General features: G+C 40.2%; 1 protein-coding gene across 1 annotated transcript in view; it reads right to left on the reverse strand.

Moving 5' to 3' along the window:
- The window catches only part of pcdh15b (protocadherin-related 15b), a 564,355-nt gene that overhangs the window by 42,853 nt on the left and 501,718 nt on the right, over nucleotides 1-19,784 (reverse strand). The window contains exons 29-32 of the mRNA XM_052027763.1: nucleotides 14,500-14,676; nucleotides 10,214-10,432; nucleotides 7,854-7,862; nucleotides 6,086-6,196 (exon numbers count right to left, since the gene is read on the reverse strand). Of these exons, the coding sequence (XP_051883723.1) occupies nucleotides 6,086-6,196; nucleotides 7,854-7,862; nucleotides 10,214-10,432; nucleotides 14,500-14,676 (516 nt within the window). The remainder of the gene's footprint in view (nucleotides 1-6,085; nucleotides 6,197-7,853; nucleotides 7,863-10,213; nucleotides 10,433-14,499; nucleotides 14,677-19,784) is intronic.

Genomic DNA, 19,784 nt, shown 5'->3' on the forward strand with positions numbered 1-19,784 from the left:
AGGGAAGAAACAAGCATTAGTAGATAAGTTAAGCAAACAAAATGCTTGTGAGAAAAGGCATATAGTCATACAACATAGAAATAAGCACTTTGGCTCAGACCATCAAGCATCCATTTACACTAATCCCATTTTATCCAACCCACATTCCTCTCAAACTCTTCCTCCTCCAGATTCCACGATTCACCTACAGCCGGGGTAATTCTTAGTTGCCATTCAACCTACTAACCCCAAAAAAAGATACAATATTTATTTTGTTTTAGCTTCTTATTCTTGTTGCCCTATTTGGATATTAAGGGACATAAGAGGTTTAATAAACTGAAATTAAGATGCAATTATGCTGAGCCTTAAAATTAATGTGTTAGGTTATAAATAATCTCATTATAAACTGAATACCCTCATTTCAATTTGTTTGCTATTTCTCCCAAAAAAACTTATAATGAAAAAGAATCTTAATATGTTAGTGAACTGAATTAGTTTCACCATCAAGATGATGAGATAGTATTGACAAAATTTTCAAAAATCTCAATTAAAGTACAAAACTGTTGTCATTAGTTACCTAATGTTCTAGCTTGACTTATTCGCTTTTGCTCTCATCAAGTGTTGACTCATGGTGTTATATAATTCTATCGGCAATGGTAGAATGCTAATATCCTGCAAAGTTAAACCAAGCTCTGAGTTTGGCAACTCTTTTCCTCCACTGCTATTCATAGAAAGGGAAGTTGAGGACAATCATCCAGTCCAAACAGGGGACCCAACTTAAGTAAACTATAAATCAAATTTTTTGTGGTATATTTGAGGAAGGGGATCAAAGTTCATTTTTATGTGGGGTCATCTGTCTGTAATATTAACTCAATGCTTCTCTCTCCTCAGATGCTGCCTGAGCTGCTGAGTATTTCCAGCATTTTCCTCCATTTCAGATTTCTAGCAACTGCTGTATATCTGCACCTCACACTTCCAGCAAGTTCCTTTCTCTCTCAAGAGGTTATTCAGTTACATTAACAGTAAAAGGGTGAGATGAGGTCCCCTTAAAGACCATCAGGGCTGCCTATGTGTGGAGCCACAGGAGATGGCCGAGATTTTTAATGTCTGTTTCTCCTCGGTGTTTACAAAGGAGAATATCATGGATGCCAGCAAAATGAGGGTGGCATAATAAGTAGTGAGTTTTTTTGATCATATGCATATTACAAGAAAGGAGGTATTTGCAGCATTGAAGCACATTAAAGTGGGCAAATCCCCAGGGCTTGACCAAGTGCACCCCCAGACCTTATGGGAGGCCAGGGAGAAATTGCAGAGGCCCTTGCGGAGATATTTGCTTCATCGTTAGCCGCTGGCAAAGTTCCAGAAGACTGGAGGGTGGCTAATAGTGTTCCATTGTTCAAGAAGGGTAGCAAGGACAGGCCAGGGAACTACAGGCCGGTGAGCCTGACTTCAGTTGTAGGGAAGTTACTGGAGGGAATTCCAAGGGACAAGATCTACCATCACTTGGATAGTCAAGGCCTGATCAGGAATAGTCAGCATGGTTTGGTGCATGGGAAGGCATGTCTGATGAATCTTCTGGAGTTTTTTGAAGAGGTGATAGACGGAGGTAGAGCAGTGGGTGTTGTCTATATGGACTTTAGCAAGGCCTTTGACAAGGTCCCACATGGCAGGCTGATCTGGAAGGTTAGGTCGCATGGGACTCAGGGGGAGCTGGTGAGGTGGATTCAGAATTGGCTCGATGATAGGAGACACTGGTTGAAGGTCATTTCACCGACTGGAGGCCTGTGACTAGTGGGGTGCTCCAGGGATCAGTGTTATGACCTCTGTTGTTCATTATGTATGTAAATGATTCAGATATGAATGTACATGGCACGATTAGCAAGTTTGCTGATGACGCTTAATTAGGGAGTCTTGTTGATAGTGAAGCAGGTTACAATGAATTGCAAAGAGATCTTGATCAGTTAGGGAGATGGGCTGAGGAATGGCAAATGGATTTCAACTTAGATAAGTGTGAGGTGATGCATTTTGGACATTCAAACCAGGGTAGGACTTATACAGTGAATGGAAGGGCACTGACGATTGTTGTGGAACAGAGGGACCTGGGAGTACAAGTGCACAGTTTGCTAAAAGTGGCCGCGCAAGTAGACAAGGTAATGGAGAAGGTGTTTAGCATGCTGGCCTTATTAGTTACGGCATTGAGTTGAGGAGCAGGGACATTATGCTGCAGTTATATAAGTTGTTGGTGAGACCACACTTGGGGTATTGTGTACTGTTCTGGTCACCTTGTTATAGGAAAGACAAGCTGGAGAGAGTACAGAAGGGATTTACAACGATGCTGCCTGGACTAGAGGGACTGAGTTGCAGGGAGAGCTTGACCTCACTGGATTTTATTTCTTGGAGCATAAGAGAATGAGGGGTGACCTCATTAAAGTTTATAAAATCATGAGGGGTACGGATATGGTGGATGGTTATAGTCTTTTCCCCAGGGTTGGGGAGTCCAAAACTAGAGGGCACAGGTACACAGATTCTGCTCTAACTCCATCTAAAAATTTGCAGATGATACCACCGTTGTAGGCTGTATTTCAAACAGCAATGAGTCAGAGTACAGGAAGGAGATAGAGAGCTTAGTGGAATGATGTCATGACAACAACCTTTCTCAAAATATCAACAAAATAAAAGAGTGGGTCATTGACTTCAGGAAAGGGAGCGGTGTACATGCACCTGTCTACATCAATGGTGCTGAGGTCGAGAGGGTTAACAGCTTCAAGTTCCTGGGAGTGAACATCACCAGCAGCCTGTCCTGGTCAAATCACGTAGATGCCACGGCAAAAAAAGCTCACCAGCGCCTCTACTTACTCAGGAGGCTAAAGAAATTTGGTTTGTCCCCTTTGACTCTCACCAACTTTTACCGATGCACCATAGAAAGCATCCTATCTGGATGTATCATGGCTTGGTACGGCAACTGCTCTGCCCAGGACCGCAAGAAGCTGCAGAGAGTTGTGGACACAGCCCAGCGCATGATGGACACCATCCTCCCCTCCTTGGACTCTTGTCTTTACCTCTTGTTGTCTTGGTGAAGCAGCCAGCATAATCAAAGACCCCACCCACCTGGGACATTCTCTCTTCTCTCCTCTTCCATCAGGTAGAAGATACGGGTGCCTGAGGGCACATACCACCAGACTTAAGGACAGCTTCTACCCCACTGTGATAAGACTATTGAACAGTTCCCTTATACAATGAGATGGACTATGATCTCATGATCTACCTTGTTGTGACCTTGCACCTTATTGCACTGCACTTTCTCTGTAGCTGTGACACTTTACTCTGTACTGTTACTGTTTTTACCTGTACTACATCAATGCACTTTGTACTAACTCAATGTAACTGCACTGTGTAATGAATTGACCTGTGCGATCGGTTTGTAAGACAAGCTTTTCACTGTACCTCGGTACAAATGACAATAATAAACCAATACCAATACCAATACAAGATAAGAGGGGAGAGATTTAAAAGAGACCTGAGAGGTAACTTCTTTACACAGAGGGTGGTGAGTGCCTGGAATGAGCTGCCAGAGGAAGTGCTCGAGGCGGGTACAATTGCAACACTTAAGAGGCATTTGGATAGGTACTTGGAGGGGAGGAGCTTAGAGGGTTATGGGCCGAACACGGGCAACTGGGACTAGCAGGGAGGATGCTGTGGTTGGCATGGACCAGTTGGGCCGAAGGACCTGTTTTCATGCTGTATTACTCCATAACTCACTCTCAGTCTGCCCTCCTTTATCTATCAATTTAGATCGCACCAACAGCACTGTGTGACCTGGACAATCTTCATCTTCATCCTATCACAAACATTCCCTTTGCTCTCTCCATCCAACCCCTCTCTGCAACTATAAACACAATTGCTTTCTCACTTTTCCAGTTCTGATGAAGGTTCATTGTTGAAACGTTAACTCCATTTCATTCTCCACAGATGCTGCCTGACCTACTGAGTACTTGTAGCACTTCTTGTATCTTTGAACTTCAAAGTAGGTCTGAACTAATTCAGTGACCTGGTATGGCCTATAAGTCTAACAGGCTCAAAACACATGTTGGATTTCGCAAAATTAGCATGCAGATCTGGTGTCCATTTGCAATACTAACTAAAACATTAAATACCAAAGATGAAAGAAACAATAGAATCCTTTAGCACAGATAAAACAAAAATACATTTGTCTTTGCAGACACATAAATAACAAAACACATAAAAATGAAAATACATACGTAGCTCATGTATAATAGCAATGGAAAACTTGAGAGGAAGTAATAATGAAGTCAAATGAATCCTGCAGATGGGAGATTCATTCTTTATCAGATAGGAGAACTGAATACTAAAAATTTTTCAGAGGCACGATATTCTTTTAAATCTGCATTTGCACACAGTCTGCATGAGCAGTTCTCATGAATTATACTGCATACCAAAAGGGATAAACTATCTTCAACAATGCTATAAGATAGAAATGTAAAGCTGAATGCCTCAGTATTCTATATTTATCCATGGTATTCGCCAAAAGCACCTAAATGCCAGCGGATTTCCTGAGGTGAAATACCTCCACCCTGATTTGTACATGTAAATAAACTACCAATGCATTAAGAAGTAATTGGTGCATCATCTATGCCTGCTTTTTCTTGTAAAAGCAGTCTGTTTACTACTAAGGGATGGTGATTCTCGTTGGTTCATTTAGAGTAGTTTTCAATTCATTTCTTGGTGATATATTCCAGGAAATTCAACTGTGTAACACCTATTCAGTGTTATACAATTGAAAATTGATTCCTTTCATTAGTGAAAAACAATAATATCCATCTTCGGATCACTTTGCATCACTCAGAAAATTCAGCTAAACACTTCTAGGCATGATTCACCTTTGGGAACACAACAGTATTTCTGCATCAGGGCTGCTTGGGATGACAAAACTCCCCATGCAACGCTCCTTTTGGAATGTTGCAGGGAAACATCGACCCTTTGGTCTTGGAGTTTCCCGTCACTGAACAATCCTGGAACAACAAGGGAGCGCAGCACCTGAATGAGTAGCCCACTAGGCAAACAATATACCTATCTAAATCTGTTGAACCTCCCTCCTTTCCTTCCCACCCTGGGAGAAAAATCACCTCTTAACGGCTCTCTAATCTCTGGGCAGCCTCCACTATCTGAGCCAATTCACCTGATCCCCAACCAGCCTCCTCAAATTCTGACCTGTGGCAACTCTCCATCCTTGAAATTCACTACCTCCTTCTTCCCCCATCATCTCGATGATCCCCTGGTCGCTGATTCCCCTTCTCTCCTGACTCTCAATCTTCCACCTCTTTCCTTCCACCTACCACAACAAAAGATGGTCTCATATCTCCGGCCTCTAATTTTTCTCCCTTGCAATCTCCTACTCCAGCAAAAATTTGTTTCAAGATCCCAGCCATACGTCACCCCTCACTCCCACTTACAATACCAAAGGAAGGTGCTTCAAGTAGCTCCCCATATCTCCTTGTCTTGAAAATCAGTTGCAACTTAAGTTTGAAGTTGATGGCCAATGGCCAAGACAATCTCTGTCCCACCGCAACCTCATCATTCTAGCACACCTTAATGGATACACTGAAATTTCCAAGTACAGGCAGTCCTCGGGTTACATTCGGGTTCCATTCCTGGGAACCGTCTGTAAGCTGATTTCTTCATAAAGTCAGAAATGTCTGTCTTCTACCCATATAGTATTGCTCTGCATACATTCGCTATAATTCTTCCATTTCACTGAATAATCACCCTAATGCTACCTGTTATTAAACTAATGGAATATATACTATATCCAGTCATTAATGAATACCATGAAACTTTTTATTATTATTATTATTAGCTTGAAAAATGCTTTAAATATGCATGGGAAAATTTGCTTAAAATTGGATTTTCTTAAGTCGGGGCATTCATAACCCCTGTACTCGATTTTGAAGCAGGCTTTTGGAAGCTCAAGATCTAAAATGGCTTTTGCACATTAAAAAAAAGTCACTTGAACTAGATTTTAGATATATTTAAATAGAATACTGTTAATTTGCCTCCCTTTATAATGTCCTTCTGTGTAATAACTTACATAGTGTTGTCACCCAGTTCTTCATACAGGTTAGCTGCTGGGCCACTAGTTGATTTCCCTGCTGGCAAAGCCATCTGGATTCGTGCAGTCTTTGCACACTCTGCCTGTCGCCTATTCAAAAGCAAAGTAGATAATCAGTACCATTTCATCAACACTTTATGTACTGATAAGTTGGATTCATCTAAATGATTCATTTTTCTTGCATATTAAAGGAAAAAAAGTTATCCTGTTCACTGGGTCATGCAATTCTACAAAAGCTTTTACTAATGAATCACTTATCCAAAACCTTTCAGATCTGTTCATGTAAATGTTGCTTGCCTTTAGCGGGCAAGCTGCAAATACAGATGGTTTAATATTTTTGATTTGATGAAACTGCATTTCATAAATTTAAAAACACACATCAATATGCAAAACATTTTGTATGTATTTTATAGATGGACTCTGAAAAATTAGGGATACAGTGATTTTATCTGAGGTTTGATTTCCTATTTGTAACCCTTTGGAGGCATTGCTTTGTGTTAAAAGATTGTAAACCTGTGCCATTATCAAAAGAACAAGCAGGCTAAATTCTCTTTCATTGCTGTAATATGCTGGACACCTTTTGTGATAACAATTTGTTCTAAGAAACATTAAAAAAGGACGATCACCGCTCATCTTTAGGGAGTGAATTCCAGAACATCAGGTTTAGGCAGCGAAAGTCACATTTGTTTATAATTTTTTAAAATCAGTGTTGTACAATAAACCAGAATTGGAGAAGAGTACATATCTTGAAGGAGAAGGTCACGTAACTATGGAGGGCTTTAAAAAAAGGACAAAAATTTCAAAACTGATGCATCCTTGGAGCAGAGGCCAATGTGGGAGCTGATGGCAGAGATGGCATTACAGAGAAAACTTTTGCAACTATTTCACTTAATATTTATCATTAAATGCTTATCAGGAGTGTTTATCCCTTGATTCTCTGTATCCAAAATTTTATCCCAGCCTTGATTATACTCAGTGACTGAGCACCATAGCAATCTCAGGTGGAGAATTCCAGATTCTCAACTGAAAAGCAATTTCTCCTCAGCTCAGTCTTAATCAGCTTCACCTTGAGAGGACAGACCTTAATTCAAGACTGTTCAGCCACAGGAACCAGCCTTTGAATGGTTACTCTGGCAATCTGTCTTTGAAACTTAGCTGCTTCAATGAGAACACAACCCATTCATCTCCAGAATATGCTTGTGTTTTCCGTCACTTATGATATGTTTCAGTGATCTGTTTTAGAAACGCAACAGCAAGTACTGCCATGAAACTGTTTACGACCACAATAATCTGACAATTTCTTGGGTCATTTTGTAATAGACATCTTTTACTGGCACAATTTCACTGCATATGATACCACTGAAGTAGAATTGGTGGTTAATCAGAGGGTACAAACTATAAACTCACAATATGAACAACCAAGAACGAAATGGCTTTTTGTACATGCTATTAAAATAAATTTTACTTTCCTTGATTCACAGCATAATTTCTAGATTACCGACATATATTGTTTAATTGTACATGAAATTTTATGTGGATGCTAAAATTATTTGGTTTATGAAACAGGTTGAAGTATAACCAGGTGTGTAATTATCTATGTTTTGGCGGTAATCGTATGTCATAGAATAACAAGATTTTTTGTTAAACTGATCTCAGTTACAAGCACTTAAATTAAACAAAATCAAAATACACCCTTGACAAATATAATGATGGATAAACCACATAAAAATGAAGGCTGTATACTTACTCCTTAAATCTGAATTAATGGAATAATGAGAAAAGACAAGAAAAATATTGTTAAACAATGATTTTGATGCTTTAGGCACACAATTCATATCTTACTGTGTACGCACTATCCTTGACAACACTTTAGAACTGAAATTATGAGCTTCTGCCACAGGCAAACATGTGGATTGGAGATAGTGAAGTAACAATGTAGGTCTGATTCTATGTTCTGCATTGACCAATAGTGAGGATTTGGGCTGGCAGAAGATGTGCAGAATTTCAGCCCTCACTTTTAAAGGATCATTTTAATAATTTAAATTAGAATCACTTCAAAAATTATCCAGGACATAAATAACACACAACTGTTTGGTTTCATCAATATCAGAATATCAGAATGTTTGAAACCAAACCAAAGTCTTCCAAAAATTATGTACTACAAAGGCAGTTGACAAACAGAGCTCAATGACATGAAAATTCAATTATCAAACAACACGACTGTTGCAGTTAAAAATAATTAAAGTCAATTGTATGCTCAAAGCTGCAAGTTCTTTAATAAATCAAACTAAATCAGAACAAAACCAGAAAAGTGATACTGTGGTGCTGGTGGACGGCTGGGGGAGATTTCATTTATGTGGAGAGTGGCATCATTTAGGTCAAGCAGAAAACTTTCAGGAAGAAAAGTGTTATGTATGGGAGGTTAAAATATAATCATGTGGTGAAGTGTGCTGGAACACCAACATACAATGCTGAAGAGTGGGGACATGCAGATTTGAAGCCACTTATCTCTCTTTATAAACTGATAAGTTGGTCTCACTTAAATGGTTCATTTTTAGTCATAGATCCCTAGAACATGGAAACAGGTACACTGAGTCCCTGTCACCATCAGGCACCAATTTACATTAATCCTTGGTTATTCTCCCCATGTTTCCATCAACGTTCCCCCAAGATTTCTACCACTCACCTACATACTAGGGACAATTTACATTAGGCAATTAAACTACCACCCAGCACATCTTTGTGATGTGGGAAGAAACTCAGCCATCACAGGGAGAATGTGTAAACTCCATACAGACAGCACTGGAGGCCAGGATTGAATCTTGCTACACCAGAGCTGTGAGGCAGCAGCTCTATTAGCAATGCCACTGTTTCTTTTGGTTATTAAAAGAAAAAAAATATTCTTTTCACATTGTGAAGAGAAATAAAAACAGAACATTCTGGTAATATCTCGCAAATTAGGCAGCATCTATGGTGAGAGAAACTGTCCGAATATCTCAGGTCAACAGTTACGGCCTCAGGTCAATGCTTACTGCCAGTATTTAGAGAAAAGATCTGCAAACTCCTGCAGTGCACTCCTCAGCACTTCAAGGTAGCAGGCCACAGAAGAGGGCTTCTTTTTGATGGAAGGTTACCAATCTGTAATATTAACTTTGTTTCTCTGTCCACAGTTGCTGCCTGACTTGCTGGGAATGTATCAACATTTGTGTTTTTATTTCAGATTTCCAGAATCTGCACTATTAGCTGCCAATTTTAAGCCAGCAGGCTGGGCTGGTATTGTACAGCCTTTATAAGATCTACATAAGCATGAAAGAAAGCTGCATCTTTAAATGCAAGCAGTACATCTCTCAATAAGAATACATAGCATCAAGGAGAGAGGGCTTCAGACCAAGCTGGAATTTTTTGTGAAGTAATTAATACAAAAATGTTTAGATATTTTGTTCTAAGCCAGGAATACCAAATTTGAGATTTCCATCACATGGAAGGATAAGGAGAGCTTGCGTAGGGAAACGGCATCACTTCTAAGTTCCCTTCCAAGTTCCAGGCATAGTTGCCTTGCCTTTGTCCCTCAGCAAAAGCCCTGCAACTCCTCACCTAACAGCACTGGTAATGTCTGCACCACAGGAATAGCAGCAGTTCAAGAAGAAAGGCTGCCACCTCATTCTCAAGAACAACTAGGGCTGGAAAATAAATGCCAGCCTTTCTTGCAACACCATATTCCAAAAATAAATTGAACAAAAACACAAAGGTATCTGTAACCCTCAATTTACTCTCTCTTGGGAAGTTATGCCTAGGTCTTCAAGGTCTGAGATGTTGTGTCAATTAATGGCACTATGACAGCTGCAAGGAGCTTCCTTTTAAATTTCCCCTAATGTGGGTTAGTTGTTATTAATTTGCCATCCCGGATGGCTATGGAGCAACTGAGAACCAATTTGTAGGGAATTACATTCAATTCAGCATCACACAGTGAGACAAGTGCACCTTATCACTGGCTCAACCAACACTGATTAGAGGCACTATGATGGAAAACATACTCCAATTCAAGGAATAATGAATGAAATCACAGGTGCTAGTCACAGCATAATAGTGCATCAGTTGTATACTCACTGCCTGTAGGTGACCATAACGATCAGAATAGCTGGCAAGCAGCAGAGGATGATAATAATAGCCAGAGCCAGCAGAGCACCTTCCGTGTAGCCCACAGCTTGTGCCTGCTTCTGTACATTTGCCACCACATCTGGTGTGCGGATTTCAAGAATACGACCTCCTTGTCCCAAGTACGGCTGAAAGTCTTTGTTTATGTCGAGCAGTTTCCCATCTAAGAATCTATAAATCACGAAAATGAACTTAATATAAAAGACAATTTCATATTTCATGAATAGAAATAATGTTGATGTTAAATTGGCTTAAAATTCCCTGTGGCCTTGCTATTCAATTTTTATGCTGCAGAAATTTGAATGGAATTAAGCTGGCAGGTGGAGATTGGCGTAATGACCACATATGGGGCAAATAAAAATTAATATTGGGAGTTGCAAAGTGATGTATTTGGGCAAGAAGAAAGAGAAGAGGGAATATTAAATAAAGAATACACATCTGAAGGGGTAAGAAATCCTGAGTATATAAGTGTACAACAATCTCTTAAGGTGAGGTTGACAAGGAACTAAACTGTACATGGGTTGCTGGGGTCTGCGTAGAACACTCAGTAACCTCAAAGCTCAAGTCCAGAATTTGGTGCCTGGTTCTCCTTTCCTGAGGTGGGCTCAGTTGGTCATTGACTACAGGTCTGAACAGGTCTGTCCTTTGGTGGATAAACGTAGGGGATGGGCTCTGGAGCTCGCCATTTCATTAGGTATGGTGTGGAGTGGGGGGAAATCAGAAGCAAGAGACTGTTCTGTAGTTCAGAGTGCGATGGAGGGGCAGATCAGCACTTGGTAGCGGAAGGGATTGGGAGAGATCAGATGTTGGCTCTGGGTGGGATTGAGAGAGACCAAGCGGTGCTGGGAGGGGATTGGGAAATACTGGTACTTAGTATTGGGAGGGTGAGAGAATTCATAGGATCACAGAAAAATCATGACAGGGTTGGAGGCCTTCCAGCACATCATGTCTGTACCTGCTGAAAAAGAGCTATCCAGACAAATCACAACCTTCCAACACTTTGTCCCCAGTACTGTACCTCACTGCCCTGCATGTACATAAATATGTATTGTTCAAGTGTGATGAGGGTTTGTGTGTGAGTGATCTGCAGTGAGTTCCAGAGATCTACCACCCTCTGGGTGGAAAAGAATTTCCACATTTTACCTCTAATCCTTCTACCTATTATTTTACGTATGTACCTGAGTTATATTGTCTCTTGGAATGGATTCCAACAACTTGCCCATCACTGAAGTGTAATTAGTTGGCTTGTACTTACTTCATTTATCCTATCCTGACAGGCACTTGGTGTTACGAGGGATCCAGGAGAGACCATTGCGGTGTTTAGAGAAAGTGGGAAGAGACATATGAACATTATGTAGTCATACGAGTTTGGGGAAGGAATGGGACACTTGCCTTTCGAGCCTGCCATTCAATACTCTCATGGCCAATCTGACTGTAAAACTAAGTCCTCCCTCCTGTCTACCCTGGTAACATTTCACTCTGTTTATCAAGAATCTTTCCTCCTCTGCCTTAAAATACTGAAAGACTGCTTCCACCAATATCACCCTAAAGGAAGAGGGTTCAAAAGACTCATAATGGACTGAGTGAAGAAAAATTACTTCATCTCTTTTTTAAATAGGTGACACTTAATTTTTAAATTGTGACTCTAAACATCTTCTCCATGTCCATCCTGTCAAGACCTCTCAGGATGTTTCAATCACATGCCCTCTCACTCTTTCCTGTCCTGTCCTGTCCTCAGCCTGTCCTGTCTAACCCTTCTTCATCAGACAAATTGCTCATTCACTCCAGTAAACCTTCCCTGAACTGCCTCCAATGCAATAACATCCTTCCTCAGATAAGGAGACCAACACTAAACACAGTACTCCAGATATGGTTTCACCAATGCCCTGTACAACTGAAGTATAACCTCCCTAACTTTGCATTCTGTTAGCTTTCCTAATTACTCACTGTATCGCTATACTAACCTTTGCACTAGAACACCCATATCCCTCACAGCTCAGAGCTCTGCAATCTCTCACCATTTAGATAATATACTTCATTACTTTTCCTGAAAAAATGGACAATTTCATATTTTCCCACATTATACTCCATTTGCCATATCTTTGCCTACTCACTTAATCAATCCATATTCCTTTGTAGCCTCTCAATGGCCTCTTCGCAACTTACTGACCTACCCATCTTTGTGTCATTGGCAAAGCCCCAAAACTGATCTAAACAAAGACCAATTCGGCTTCCTATCATCCAGATAATCATCTATCTATACAAATAGCTTATCTCCCACACCTCAGACTTTTATTTTCTTCCTAACCTTTGATATGGCATCTTATCAAATGCCATCTAGAAATCCAAGAAGAGTCCATCCACCTTCATCCACACAGTACATGTTGCTTCTTCAAATAACTCCAAAAACTTGGTTACATTGGACTTTTTCTGATTACTTTGAGCCTGCTATGCCCTGCTATGACATCTCTAATGGTAGCTTATAAATTTCCCTTTGACAGATGGCCTATAAGGAATTATGTTAATTATTTTCCAATGAAATGGAGCTATCCATGAATCTAGGAAATTTTGGAAAACTAAACCTTACACATCAACTATCTCACTCGCTTCTTATAAGACCCTAGGATGAAGTCGATCAGGTCCTTGTCACTCTGAAGCTCCAACAATTTACTCAGTACCACTTCCCAGGTGATCGTAATTTTCCAGAGCTCCCCCTTCCCTTCCACTTCCTGATTAACAGCTATTTATAGGATGTTACTTATTCTCTACAGTTAAAAAACCTGTTTAATTCATTTGTAATTTCATTATTTTCCATTATTAATTTCCCTGATTCATTTTCTATGAGACCAACCATTTCTCTCAGAATTTGTAACTCTTTAAATATCTATAGAAACTCTTACTTATTTTTTTCACATTTCTAGCTTTTTACATTTGTCTTGTATTCTAAGTTTTCCTTCCTCATTAACCCCTCATTCATTCTTTGCTGGTTTATATTCTGTCCAATGTTCTGACCTGCCACCATTTTTACACAATTATATGCTATTTATTTCTTTAAGCCGGATGCTGTCTTTAACCTCTTTTAGTTACCCATGGATCCTCCCCTTGGAATTTTTCCAGTTAACTGAGATGCTAATCTCACTAATTAAGTTTATTTTAACAGACAAGAATCACAAATGCTAATTAGGTTATTTTTGCACCAGTTGCATTGTTCTATAGGAATTTGTTCGTTTTACAAATGGTATTCTGATTGATCAGGGCTTGACTGCACTGGCATTCAATTCTGAATCTTCCTTCTGACAGGAAGCTATGCAAAAATAGTTAAAAAATACACTCATGCTCTGAACTTAATTTGTTGCTTCTTCTGCAGTTTTAATGATCATCATTGTTGCTGAACAATAGCAGAGAGTACACTCCACAAATCTCATTAATGAGCACATTGGAAAGAAAACTAACACTGCTTTGAGTATAGATACATGGACAGTTTCCCAGGACATTTTTAAGATACACTGTCTTTATATGAATTAGAAAGCTGCAGTACATTTAAATTAACTGTCTTCTTGTCTCATTAAAAAAGATACTGAAGAAAAGATAATCATCACGTCTTGTAAACATCCAGTGGAAGATGCCAGTATGTTGAAGTGGTTACAAATGAGCACAGAGCTAGGCAGCCCTCAGAGGTCCATATCTGAAAGGAGTTCATTGTCTGATAGGACAAAGATCATTATTTATGAATCCCATTGGAAAGTGAGATTACATATTTGTTGCTGACATGACAAGTTAGTGCTTATTATAGACTAATGAATATAAAATTTCAGAGGGTGAAGCTTCCACTTCTGATGCTGTAGGTGAGATTTATATTTATGTTACATAAAACAAATTGGTAAAACGTGTCTTGCCTCAAGAATTTAAGTCTGTAATAGTAAGACTGTGAACAGAACACATTTGAATAACATTCAGTTGTTGCTACTTTAACTAAGTTAGTAACTTAGTAAACATCCCAATTAAAGCCACTGTAGGAGTTTGTTGGGCAGTCGTGTATTCATCATCACTATCAATAAGCTCATTTTCCCCGATATAGATTATCGCCTTTGTATAGAACCTTTTCATTAACAGTGCTTTCAATTTAAGATAAATATCTGTCGACAGTGTTAACTGTAGATAAATAAAGAAACTGAGGAAAAGTCTGCTTCGTGGCTACTCATCAAACTTTGAAACAATTATCACTCCATGATACTTACTTGAAGAGCTCATTCCTTGATATTGCTCTATTTGTCAACGGGTCAATGGCATAAACCATTAGATCTGACTTGGAGTAGTCCTCTTCCTGAAAGCCATCTCCATGCTTGCGAGGTCCAATGGATTCCACCACGACTTTTGCACCAGGAATTTGATCCTGTACATAACGCTCCAAAATTCTGGGAACACAGTTTCAATAAAAACAACAATGAGTTACTCTCATCTTGAAAGTACTTTATGTCCTCATGTCTTACCTGGGGGCCAATCAGAGAAGATGGGTCAGGTTGTCAACAGCATATGGAACAAAGGCAGGTAGGAAACCCTTACAGGGAATCAAGTGAGAGACTCGGGTGTAATTTAAACAGTTCACCTCTGTTTCCTACCCAAAATTGGTAGGACTGATATCAGAACTAGCGAGCAGGAGAGTGGAAATGGTTTAGGAGTTATAAGATTCTGGGGACTCCCTGACAGCATTGGATGAACTTTAGCACTAGGCAAGGGCTTCAGCAGCTATTAGCAGTGCTAAAGTTCATCCAAGTAAGGCTGGAATTGGCGAGAATGAAGGGCTTCTTGTGGAGCTTGGACAGATACAGTTAGCAAGAAATGTTTAACCAAAACATGATGTACCAAGAGTAACCAAAAAAATGACTGAAAAATCTATCTTAACATGCTATAGGAAACTAAAAGATTCTATAAATGACTGAAAAATCTCTCTTAACATGCTATAGGAAACTAAAAGATTGTGTTTAACTGTTCAAACAGGCTGTAAGCTGAAAAGAAATCTTGAAGAATTTGTTTATTCAAGTTTTTCTGTTGACATCTGCAATGTGGTGATGTCACCAAGAACTTGAAATCAATGAGGATGGTGACAAATCATCTGCTCCTGGTTCCAGCAGACCTTTAGAGGTGGTAAACATCAGAACTGTCATTGCTGAAACCCAATCACTAACCTTTTAAATTGCTGATATGCTCAAACGTTTTTTGCCATCAAAGCATCTTCATTGTGCTAATGAGTGAATATCAAACTTTTCCGTTTCAAACAGTTCTTGGTAAACAGATAAACATGATAATAATGACAAAGGGGAAGTTAGTGTTAATCAAATTACCATGGGTGCAATTTTCATTTTGTAAAATGAGTGGGGTTGAGGGAAGATTTTAGTAATTCGCAGGAAGCTGTGGGCAGGACTGGACCACATTTGGAGTGATCACCAGGGAGAGTTATGTCAAAAGTTACTTAGAATAAAAGAGTGAGTAATGTTTGAAGGGCAACTTCCAGGCAGAGTTGATTGCCTGTACAGAATCAATCAGAATCAATAACAGGTAACAGTTAAGAGCTAAAGCTATGCATGATATCGAGTACAAAGGTCATATTAGTGCACAACAGTCTGTAGTATTTTACATCAAATAATCTTCAATAGTTTCATATATTATCTTTCACATATATAAAATTTGTAGCATTCATATTTATATTATTTTTTTCCTGACATTTGTTCAGTTTCAATCAACTTTTAAAAGGATTCTCTGCTCACTGGTCCTCAACATGTCTTCCCCATTCAGATGGGTTCAGGGGATAACCTTAGAGGATAGTTGTAAGACACAACTACCAACAGCACTCCTGCTTCTCTTGGGCCACCAGAGTTCTACCAAGTTAATTTTGAAACATTCACTGCAGCTATCTGTGCCTCACAAGCAAAGGGGTTTCAAATCCTGTAAATCTCGCTGGTTACATAAAATCAGGCTGCAGTGCCTAGTGACGGATCCCCAGCAACCTAATGTAGGACCCCCGGCTGGCTTTACGGTCAGTGAAGAGTAAATGATGTCATGTGTGAATGGAATGTGCTCGTGGCACTAAATTGGCTCAGTCGAATTTTAACCTTCCCATGTACTGTTTTTGGTGGGTGAGGTGGTTAAAACTGAAGCTCAAATGTCCCTTCATTGTGTGTGGGCATAATAACAAATTTTTAATATACTTCAAACAAATAAGCAGTTAATTTCCCTGATGTTGCATATTTTAATATTCCTTGGTCAAAATTCAAGTTTGCCATAGATGTATTTTTGCAGAGTTAAAAGAGCTGTCGACCAGGAATGACACAGCTGTGCAATGCTCTTTTCACCTGCTCCAACAGTGAAGTTCCTAATTAAGTGGTGAAAAATGACAACCAGCTGTGAATTGCCAATGATACAACAGGGGAGTCTCTTTTTTTGCTGTCAAGGTCACAGAGGTTTAGCCCAACAGTGTTGTTTGCAAAAACTGGTCTTAAGCATCAGTGTGTGGAGAAGGCCCACAGAAGTCCCTTAGATTGAGGGATTAATTGGGCCAACCAGGACATGACCTTTGCAGAGGCTGAGGAGAAGGTCTGGGATCAGGGGAACAAAGTGTTATGTAGAATACAGACAGTAAAAGGGCATGTGGCCCAACAGTCCATGTTGATGTGTATCCTTCTTCCTCATGTAACTTTTATCACACCTGACCCTCTACTTTCTTGTACTTGTTTTGCTTCTTGCTTAATGCACTTATAGTGTTAAATTTAACCAGTCCATGTGATAGCTAATGCCACCTCTCATCACTTTCTGGGGAAAGAAGTTTCCCCTGAAGTTGCTTTTTGATTCCTTGATGATTTCCTTACATTGGAAGTCTCTGCTTTCATCTTTCCCTATAAGTGGAAAGACTGGATGACATTTTACTGGTTGTTGCTGAGGTTTCCAATTGGAACCACTGGCTCTCTGTCACTGGAACTTCAGTGGGTCCCAGGTATCCACGCTGTCAGAAGTGCAGAAGGCTGACGTTTACTGAGTGACAGGTAGCACTGCATCTATCCCAGTGCTCCTTCAGTCTCCTTCAGATGGAATCCTGCAATGGGCCCAGTCTTGCTGAGACTCCCCTGCGGAACATCAGTTAGATCCTGCACAAGACGTGATCTTTTCCTGGGGTTTCCAGGTCTGCACATTTGGAGGCAAAGTGGAAGGGAAGTCATCCTTTTAATTATTTTACTTCAGCTTACTATTTTTAATTATTTATTGGTATTTGATACATTTTAAGGGAATTGAGGGATATGGAGTGAATGTTGGAAATTGGCTTGAATGGCAGAGCAGAAACAAGGGGTACAATGACCTGCTCCTGTTCTTATGTTCTTATATGATTAACATTACTTTAAAAACGTTTTAATATATTCTAAAATCAGCATGCCGTTTTAATCTCTGTCCCCAGCTCTGCCCTCTCTCAGAGCCTGCCAGGGCCATTCTGGGGGAAGGGCCTCTGTATTGAGCCAACAGAGAACCAATCTCCATCTTGACCTGGCCTTTTGACTTGGGTGCATAGGGCCAGTGAGAGCGCACCTCCCCCCCTCCCCACTTCTCCCGTGTCCAGACCAGGTGACTGGTTGCATGTGGAGACAGTAGCTAGTGACTCTGCATGGTGGATGTGTCCAGCAGGATCTGACCCTCCATGTCCACTGTTACTGTCACTTTAGGTTCTCCCCAGGTTACAGCAGCGTTCCTTTCCTGTGAACTGTCCGTCATCCAGACAGTTTGCCAGTCGGAAATGTGGCCGTGAACTGAGTTCCCACATGGCAGAAGATGCCTGCAGCCCCTCAGCAGCCAGCAAATCCATCCCGCTGGTCTCCCAAACGCTTGCTTGTATGAACGGGCTGAACATAAGTCGGGTGTTCGTAACCTGGGGAAGATGTGTATTTGCTCACAGCATAACATAAATACATTATTGCATGACTCTATGACTCTATGACCACTTCTTTTCAAGCACAATGAACTCAATCAGTTTATCCTTTGCTGATAGCTTTAAACACCAGTTTCGAGCATCAGCTTTGTAAACCTTTTAAGTATCTAGTGTCCCTATATGCTTTTGAGAATATATTACTCATTTCCCTAATTTATTTCTGATGTGTCTTCCTCTATATCTCTTCCACTATTACGTGGTCTGTGGAGAATACCAATAAGTTTGAATAATTCCTCATTATCTTTTATCACTGGCCACCTGTACTATTCTGCTAGTACGTTACTTATAAGAACAACTCCTCCATCTCTACTTTAACATAAGATGTTCCTGCAGTGTTTAATCTGCAATTCTGATTTTGCCATTGGTTTACCTCATTAATCCCAATTATACCATGTTGTGTGCAATGTATTACTGCCTCCAGCTTCTATGTATGAATATGGATACCTCGTGCATTGCTGAACAGACAGTTTAGTTATTTATACGTCTTATTTTTTAAGTATCTTTTTCCTCTCTGTGCTGTACCTCTATTTACATTTCATTTCCATTCACCCTTAGTTTAACCTGTACTATTCCCTCCTTTCCTGTTTTGCTAATATTTATTTCTTGTGGATTCCTCCCATGTTACTAATTGAACATCTTTGCCAGCCCCTATTTAACCTTCTGCTGGGATACAGTTTCTGTTCTGGATTAAGGGATGTCTGCTCTATTTGTGCATCACTTTCATGTTCCAGTACTGCTGTCATGAAAGGGAAGTCCAACTAACCCTAACGAAGTCCTGACCTGTCAGACACAAACCTCATTTTCTTATGGCAAAATCAGTAACCCAGAGATTATTATCTTCATGGTCTTGCTTTTTAATTTTGTTCCCAACTCCTCATAGTTCCACAGCAGGATCTTCTCCCTTTTTGTCTGTTATGTTAACATAGACCACAATGACTAGATTTCCTGCCTCCATCCCCTGCCCAGCTGCCTGGAAATATCCTTTACCCTGGCACTGAATGGATAATGTACCTTTTGGATTTCTTGCTTGTGACTGCAGAGGAGGTTACACATGCCCTTAATTATGTAATCTCCTACTATTGCCATTGACTTCTTTGTTCTTCGCAACTGGCCAATCTGACCAACCTGCTGAGACATGCTACCTTGGTCAACACTGCGGTTGACCTCACTGCAGTCTTTCTACCTCTCCCACACAGAATCAGTGTCTGCCCAATCTTCTCAACTTCTTCAAAGTGGCTGCTCTCAGATAAATGGCATAGTCATAGAGTGATACAGAAGTGATATAGAGTGAAATAGGCCCTTCAGCCCAACTCACCCAGGCTGACCAGGTTGCCCATCTAAGCTAGTCCCATTTGACCACGTTTGGCCCATATCCCTCTAAACCATTCCCATCCATGTACCTGTCCAAGCCTCTTTTAAATGTTGTTATTGCACCGGCCTCAATCACTTCCTCTGGCAGCTCGTTCCATATATGCAGCATCCTCTGTGTGAAGAACTTGCCCCTCAGGTCCCTTTTAACTCTTTCCCGTCTCACCTTCAACCTATGCCCTCTTA

This window comes from Pristis pectinata, chromosome 12 (genome assembly GCF_009764475.1).
Source record: "Pristis pectinata isolate sPriPec2 chromosome 12, sPriPec2.1.pri, whole genome shotgun sequence".
NCBI lineage: Eukaryota > Metazoa > Chordata > Chondrichthyes > Rhinopristiformes > Pristidae > Pristis > Pristis pectinata.